Source organism: Pyxicephalus adspersus, chromosome 2, assembly GCF_032062135.1.
Source record: "Pyxicephalus adspersus chromosome 2, UCB_Pads_2.0, whole genome shotgun sequence".
Classification (NCBI taxonomy): domain Eukaryota; kingdom Metazoa; phylum Chordata; class Amphibia; order Anura; family Pyxicephalidae; genus Pyxicephalus; species Pyxicephalus adspersus.
In genome coordinates this window covers 14,054,563-14,063,359 of record NC_092859.1, presented here as the reverse complement: position 1 = coordinate 14,063,359, position 8,797 = coordinate 14,054,563, and the positions used below count along the sequence as shown (strand labels likewise).

The 8,797-nt window shown below is 39.8% G+C and overlaps 1 protein-coding gene across 1 annotated transcript in view; it reads right to left on the bottom strand.

Annotated features, from left to right (window-relative positions):
- The window catches only part of ZGLP1 (zinc finger GATA like protein 1), a 15,943-nt gene extending 12,110 nt beyond the window's left edge, over positions 1-3,833 (bottom strand). Inside the window, exon 1 of the mRNA XM_072403054.1 lies at positions 3,436-3,833. Coding sequence (XP_072259155.1) covers positions 3,436-3,713 — 278 coding nt within the window. The 5' untranslated portion in view covers positions 3,714-3,833. The remainder of the gene's footprint in view (positions 1-3,435) is intronic.
- Between the last annotated feature and the right edge of the window lie 4,964 nt (positions 3,834-8,797).

The following is an 8,797-nucleotide window of genomic DNA, read 5'->3' as shown; positions in this document are numbered from 1 at the left end:
TCTTTATACTATTAGTAAAGTGTCACTTCATACCCCAGAGCTCAGCTCAGCCATTGTGTGACCACATTCACCTCACATACACTGCACCAATGTGTCCTATATACTATTAGTAAAATGTCACTTCATATACCAGAGCTCATCTCAGCCATTGTGTGACCACATTCACCTCACATACACTGCACCAATGTGTTTCATATACTATTAGTAAATTGTGTCTCCTCATACCCCAGTGCCCGGGTCAGCCATTGTGTGACCACATTCACCTCACATACACTGCACCAATGTGTTCCATATACTATTAGTAAAGTATCATTTCATACCCCAGAGCTCAGCTCAGCCATTGTGTGACCACATTCACTTCACATACACTGCACCAATGTGTTCTATATACTATTAGGAAATTGTGTCTCCTCATACCCCAGTGCCCAGGTCAGCCATTGTGTGACCACATTCACCTCACATACACTGCACCAATGTGTTCCATATACTATTAGTAAATTGTGTCTTCTCATACCCCAGTGCCCAGGTCAGCCATTGTGTGTCCTCGCACACCTCATATACCCTATATTGCACTATAGTGTTCTATATGTTATTAGTAAAGTGTCTCATCATACCCCAAAGCTCTGCTCTGCCATTTTTCTGACCCTGCGCACCTAACATTTATTGCACTAATATGCTCTATGTGCCATCTTTAGCAAGGTATCTCGCCATTTTGTGCCCCCACACACCTCACATACACTATAGTACACCAATGTGTTCCATTTATTAATAGAATTTGTCTCCTCATACCCCAGAGCTCTGCTCAGCCATTTTATGACCCCACACACCTCACCAACACTACACTGCACCAATGTGTTCTGTATTAGTAAAGCATGTCTTCCCTTATCCCAGAACTCTGCTCAGCTATATAGTAACCCCACACACCTCATATACAATATACTAAACCCATGTATTTCATATACTATTAGTAAAGTGTATCCCCCAATATGTTAGAGCCCTTGTCAGCCATTCTGTGACCCCAAACACCTCATATTCATTTTACTGTTCCATAGTCCCATTAGTAAATTGTGTCTTCCCATACCTCAGAATTTTGTCTGGCCATTTTGTAACCCAGCACACTTCACATACAATACGTATATAACAAATTGTGTCTCTTCATAGACCCTGAGCTCTATTCAGCCATTCTGTGACCCCCATACACCTCACATACACTATGCTTAACAAATGTGTTCTATATGCATTAGTAAATTGTGTCTCCACATACCACAGAGCTCAGTCTTTCTGTCACCCCAGTCACCTCACATACCTAATACTGCACCAATGTATTCTTTATACCATTAGTAAATTGTGTCTCCTCACATCCTAGTGCTCTGCCTGGCCATTCTGTGACCCCATACATCTCACAAACACTATACTGCACCAATGTGTTCTTTATACTGTTAGGAAATATGTCTCCTCATATGCCAGAGCTTCTTCATCGTATTGTGACCCTCCCATAACTCAAATTCATTATACTACACCAATGTGCTCCATATACTATTAGTGGAGTGTCCCTTCATACCCCAAAACCTAGGTCAGCCATTATGTGACCCCATTCATCTCTCATACCCTATACTGTACCAATGTGTTCTGTATATTATTAGTAAAGTGTCCCCTCATACCCCAGCTCAGTCATTCTGTGACCCCATTCACCTCACATACCCTATACTGTACCAATGTATTCTATATACCATTATTAAATTGTGTCTCTTCATATCCCAGAGCTCTTCCTGGCCATTCTGTGACCCCATTCACCTCACATTCATTAGACTTTACCAGTGTGTTCTATATACTGTAGGAAAATATGTCTCCTCATATCCCAGAGCTCTTCTCAGTCATATTGTGACTCCCCACACACCTCAAATTCATTATACTACACAATGTGTTCCATATACTATTACTAAAGTGTGACATCTCATACCTGGGAGCCCAGGTCAGCCATTCTGTGACCCCTCACAGCTCACATACACTGCACCAATGTGCTCTGTATATTATTAATAAAGTGTGTCCCCTCATTCCCCGGAGCACAGCCATTCTGTGACCCCCCATACACTATACTAATTCAAAGTATCCTAAATACTATTAGTAAAATGTCACCCAATATCCCAGAGTCAAGGTCAGCCATTCTGTGACCCCCCACACCTCACATACAATATACTTCATCAATGTGTTCTATATATAAGTATCTAACTATATATAAGTGTAACCTTCATAGCCCAAAGCATACCTCAGAATTTTGTCTGGCCATTTTGTGACCCAGCACACTTCACATACAATATATATATAACAATCGTGTCTCCTCATAGACCCTGAGCTCTATTCAGACATTTTTTGACCCCACACACCTCACATACACTATGCTAAAAATGTGTTCTATATACTATTAGTACATTGTGACTTCTTATACCAAATGCTCTGTTCAGACATTTTATAAACCTCCATATTCCTCTTATGTACACCATATTACACCAATGTGTTCCATATACCAATAATTAAAATGTACCAAGCTGTATCCTGAAATTTACCTCAGAGCAATGAAATTGTGCACAATAGGAGACAAGGTATATGATATTTGCAGTCAGACATTGAATTGTTTTTGGCAGTTTTTACCTAAAGGCCTAACTCCAGGCATTTATTTAATGTACCCCTTGCCCCAGTACTGCATGGTTGGAATAAGTAGAATCTTTTCCCCCTTTCAGAATGTTGGCAGGCCCTCGCCATCTTCCATACAGGCTGCCAGTCTTGCATTTTATGTGATGAACTCAGAGAGCTGCAACCATTCAGTGGCTTGGAGGGGACCGGTTCCATGCAGAGAAGGCCATTTCCATACATTGTTTATGTATTTTTGCCTGTTAATGAGCATTTATACCCATGCATGATGGGATTTAACTCAAGCCCTATCTACCACACCATAGGCTCCATCACAAAGCTGTAACACAAGGATAAGGATCTTTATTGCATCTCTGTGCAGTTTTCAAATCTCATTGGATTCAGCTGACAATTACCATTTTAAATATGTGAATGGAGACTCTTCAGTTGTACAATCTATAAATGATGGAATCGCCATCTCTGCACAGAAAATACAAAGCATGTGCTAACTCACAATTCAGATTATACCATATCCTAGACCTTTACTATGTTTGCTTTTAAGGTGATCATACAATATACAATTAGATTGTAGGATTCCCTCTGGATCTTAAGAACAAAGGCTTGTCTAATTGGATAAAAATTGAATGGATTAAGTTTGTCCTCATATTATAAATTCTGGATAAGGCTAGAAAAAGGTGTATCAGAGTGCATAGTAAAGAGCAGCATTACTGACACTTTCCCTATAGTCCCCCCCCAATTTTCTGATCACCCACAATGATCACTATGCACTGTATTGAATCAGCTCACCTGCTGCTAGAGCGACGTTTGCGCCCTCTGCTGGATTTGCTGTGACATGGCTTGTCTGTCCGAGCTTCAGGACGCACGTTGGAATTGCATTTAGAAGTACCCGATTTTTCGGTGACACCTTGTGGCTGTTCGCGGTATTGCAGCTCTGAAATCAATCTAGTCCATTCTTCCCCCAGATTGCTCAAAGTTTGAACTGATGCGAAGCAAGGAGGTAAAAGTACTTCTTCCAAGACAGAAAAATCCGGGAAGACGCCATCAGCAAACATGAGTTCTTCCATGACACTGGATCAGTAGATCTTTAAATATTTTCATACCAGGATTAGTCTGGGTGCTATATTCTGATACTATAGATCAGGGTCCACAAAATATCCCAACACCTTCCTTGCTGCTTGATCACATTTAAGATTTCCAAAAAAACTATTTCTTCCCTCCAAGGGATCCCCTTTGCAAAATGATCTCCACTGCCTGAATAGGCCATATCAAAATTAAAGTGTGAGACAGGGATGTGTGTTAGCAACAGGTGTTAACCCTTCCTGCAGGTGATCTGCAGCCAATGCTGGGCAAATCTATCATTGGAATCACTTGTTCAACACCTAGAAGGTTAAAGACAGGGTGGTTGGTGGGTGATTTGAGTAGGAACACCTGCTGTAAGCCTGGAACCCCCTCCTCCTTCCAAACTACCAATTGGGGTAAGTTATAAAAAAGGGTCCACTAGGTGGCAGCATTCTTTTCTGGAGCGAGGTGAGTGGGGTAGTAGGAGCTGCACCTAAATAGATTTTAAAGCATTTAACAAAAAAAAAAATCTATATATCTATAGTAAACATTGTGTGTCTATATTGGTTCTTTGTCATTTAAAATTATCTGGCAAGCGTATGTTTATAAATGGGGGTTCAGGTGTTGCAGGGACAAGAAAGACCCACTAAGCCTCTTTTACATGGGGGGGGGGACCATTGAAATACCCTGTTATAACTAATATATCCCCAGCTCACAGTGCATTGGCATGGTGGTCATTGGAACAATGTCACCATTACTGATAGCCAAGACAAAATCATTGGTACCCTTAAACTGACCTGAGAAGTCCAAACTGCTCAAGGAACCCCAATGCAGACTCTGAAGGAACCCTGGTTGGGAAACGTTACTTTAGATGGTACAAACTAAGCCATTGGCCAAATGTCCTCCTTAAATGTGAGTTCAGGTTTAGGCCAATATAACCATTTATTTTCTCATGAATGTCCCAGTGGGTTATGTTTCAGTTATACCCATGCTGATGGCATTACATGTGAAATGTAAGTACTTTTTTCATATAATACTTTGATATATGGTGATATACATCCAAATGAAAAGACACGGGCCTCATTCACAAAAGCTTTATCCCTGAGATCAGTATATTAATTTTAGCCATGTGGCTGTAACCATTAAATCCTAATGAACATATAATCTTTTCCTAATGTTAGTTTTGTGAATGAAGCCTATACTATGGCAATTGTGATTAGTATTCAAATAGAATAAACAATGGATAATGCAAATGTTTTTCATTCCAACTTTAGAATGTTTATGATCCATATGAAATCGCCATGTAGCACCAAATTTTAATTCCTGGTGTGTTATATAAGGAGGGGTGGCCTGCTGAGAAGCTGCGGTTTCCAGTTTGGTTCTAAAATCTACAGCTTATATGTTCTGCTCCATCTGTCTTTACTATTTTCTGGGTTAGTAATTCAGAATGGCTGTGCAGCTCAGGTGTTATCTATCACCCTGTTATCTGCATGTGTGTTTCACCTGTGTAAAGTGAAACTTCTGAAACCAAATCCGCTTTACATGGAGGAAATTGTCATCTTTACAATGAGTTTAGTAATTACAGCGTCCATAATTGGTGGATGGGCCACTATAAATGCTGGCGATGATATAGAAAATGTTGATTTGCATCCTCATCAGTCGTGTTTATATCATAACAAAAACTAAAATAGAAGTAAATTGTTTATAAAAGTGGTGAACCCCTGAGCTCATTTTTCCTCAGGTTTGCATGCAGAATGTTGCTGAATAATGTGTTACAGAAAATTCTGATGGATGTATAAAGCCACACTTTTGAAGATTTCTATTCTTCTACATATCTTAGATTGTAAGCTCTTCTGGGCAGAGTCCTCAGTCCTCTTACTGTCTGCATCTGTCATTTGCACTTCCTACTTAAAGCAAACCTAAACTCAAAATTTTTTACTTTAGATAAACGGGTAGACAATGCTTTTATATAAAGTAAAAATTTGATTTTTTTTTTTTTTTTTTTTAATAAAAAAAAGTGCAGCGCAATTCCCAACGTGGTGATCAAGACTGAATGCGTGTGCAGAGCCTCCCGGGAAACCTACGTCACGCATCCTCGGAGGCTCTTGGTCACTCGTTCTGCGCATGTCCCATTCCTGGCATATGCAGAAGGGGCATTTTTCTTCACAATGGGGAAAGAGATGCCGATCTCACAATGCACAAACAGTGGGATCGGCTTTTTTTTTTTTAACCACTTTTACAGCGGGCTATATCAACCGATCTCACGCCTGCACAGTGCGAGATCAGGTGACGTAGCAAGAAAACCGAAGATGGCCGCGCCCCACGCTTCTTCCATGCTGGGGCAAAGAAGAATTCCAGGATGGTGCTGGACCGGATTAAGGAAAGGTCCAGCGCCATTGAGGGATTTGCAGGATTAAAGGTAAGTGCTTTAGTTCTGCTATAATGTATAGTGCTGTGTAATATGTTGTTGCTATAAAAATACTGTTTAATAATGTAATAATGCAACCACAATAAAATCTTGGGATATGGAGTTTACTTTGTGTGGCTTTTTCTACTTACTATATTGATTGCTTTGGGGATTTAGGTATGACCTGGTTATCAGCAGCCTGTTTGAGCTATACTTGATGTCTTTCTTTAAAAAATGGGAGAGTAAAAGTTAACCACAGCAACAAATTCATATATTAGATCAAATTAATGCAAGATGGTATTCTGGTTGCAATGGGTATTTCATTGTGCTTTGCTAATGTTTAAATCCCGTTTTAAGTTTGGGAAAAGTTGTACCCCTGTCCTTATTGTGTTCCCGCTGGGAGATTCATTCCTTTCCACAGCCCTGGTCACCATTGGGCAGAAAGGTCAGTTTGGACAGATGGCAGCACACAGACAAGCATTTCTTTTTCACTCTAAATGGCTGGTTTTAGATGCACTTAAATGACCCCCAAAAACACAATGCCATACCTATTGCAACTGGTTAAATACCCTATTCAGCCCATAAAAAATAGTGGAATGGAATACTTTACATAAGCTTTTATAAGTATCTTCTACTGTAAAATAAAACAAAGTCTCCCCTCCTATTGTGTGACTTCCCCCACCTCCTAGATTGTAAGCTCCTTGGGGCAGGGTCTTCTCCTCCTGTGTCACTGTCTGTAACACTCATTTGCTTCCTCTATTTAATGTACAGCTCTGGGTAATATGTTGGTGCTATATAAATCCTGTTTAATAATATTGAATGTAATCTTATGTCCCCAATAATGAGTCACCTTTATCCTATTGCCACTGGGAATGAAAATGGCACACAGATTGCCAAAAATAACACACAGGAGTGGTAACTATTCACTACTTTTCTCTTTAACCTGATATTACATAAAGCTTTGGCTTTGTAAAACTAATGTTGTCTAGAACCTTCTTTCGTTTTACAAATGTATTTAGCTCAAGGTTTACACTGGTTTGTCATGGATTTATAAGAAATCATTTTGCAGATGATGCCAGTCTGATTGAGATATATAATCTATTTTTCATTTTAAGTGCTATGTTAATGAGCAAGATCTTTAGCCTCAGGTATGCTGTGCTGCTCTCTGAACTACATTCCCTGCTGTCTGCCCCAGCTTTTTCTGTTACAGGGCAGGAGTGTACAGTATTATAATGGGGCCACAACGAGAAGGGGTAAATGGCTCCTTACAGACAGATTTGGAAGTTGTCCAACTTGCCAATGTCATATTTAGCAACATAAAGATCTCTGTTAGAAAAGGATACAGGAGTGCCATCTGGCACATAAAATTACATGCACAGTTTCCAGTGCTATAGTGGAGAATTAGTATATAATGAGTTTATAGAAAATGCAAATTATCCTACATTACCATGGGGCCCATAGACATTTACAGCAGTGCAGTATACCACATGAACTTTTGTAAAATTTTGTAAAAAAATGAAATTAAATCTAGTATTGTTACAGTGAATCCTGCCTAATTATTTACACAGTATTTGTATAGTGCCATCATGTTACACAGTGCTGTACAAAGTCCACAGTTGTGACACTAAATGTCCCTTAAAGGGGCTCACTGTCAATGTAGTGTAAAGTCAATTTTTTGGGGAAAAATAATTAACCTAACTGCATGTTTTTGGAATGTGGGAGGAAACCCATGCAGACAAGTGGAGACCCTGCAAATTCCATGGAAATAGTGCCCTGGCTGGTATTAGAACCTGGGATCTAGTGCCATAAAGGTAAGAGTGCTAACCTGAGCTGCCCTACTACGCGATCAAACTATTTGCTGGCAGTGGCCTAAATGACTGAGAAGTGTTGGCAACCCTGGGTACATAACTCCATTAGCTCAGGTAATGACCAAGTGCATAGTACACATTGAAGCAGGTCATAGGCGTAGCATGGCACAATCAATCTCATGTGCTCAGACTTTGTGTGAATGATTGTTACAAGATGCTGCTTGTGTTAAATAGGGAACCATTAGATCAGGGCTGTCAATCTCTGGCCTGCGGGCCAAATCTGGTACTCAAGGTCCTTTTTTTTTTGTCCCCCCAAAGCATTCTGAAAATGAACTACATCTGGCCTGCCCACATTGCCACCTCACATCATTTTCAATATTTAGACATTATTCCTGTACACCCATCATGTGACAAAGCCTAGGCACTGATCACATGGTGCCTAACTACCAGCAGCATTGTTTGTTTCAATCGATTAGAGACTGCATAATGTAATATTTAGTATCAGACAAACTTGTGATGTTAGAGGATGAACACAGCCTGCATAGATAAAAAGAAATTTTTTCAACCCTAAAGTGTGTGTAGATGGGTTTGTTTTTGTTAGTTATGGATGAAGTAGTAAACATCCTCAAGGTTTTCAATAAATTTTTAAGTTTGGCACCCAACATGGTCCAAGTTTTTAATTTTGGCCCTCTGCATATTTGAGTTTGATACCCCTGCATTAGATCATTTGCAATGCCTACAGCTGAAATGGTTTGCAATTTTGGTCAGTGATATTACTGAAATAGCAATAAATCCCTCATGTCATTTTAGCCAATTAGTGTATGTTGCAAGAAAATAAAATTGTCACTGTAAACCTAACTTATGTTCCCATTCA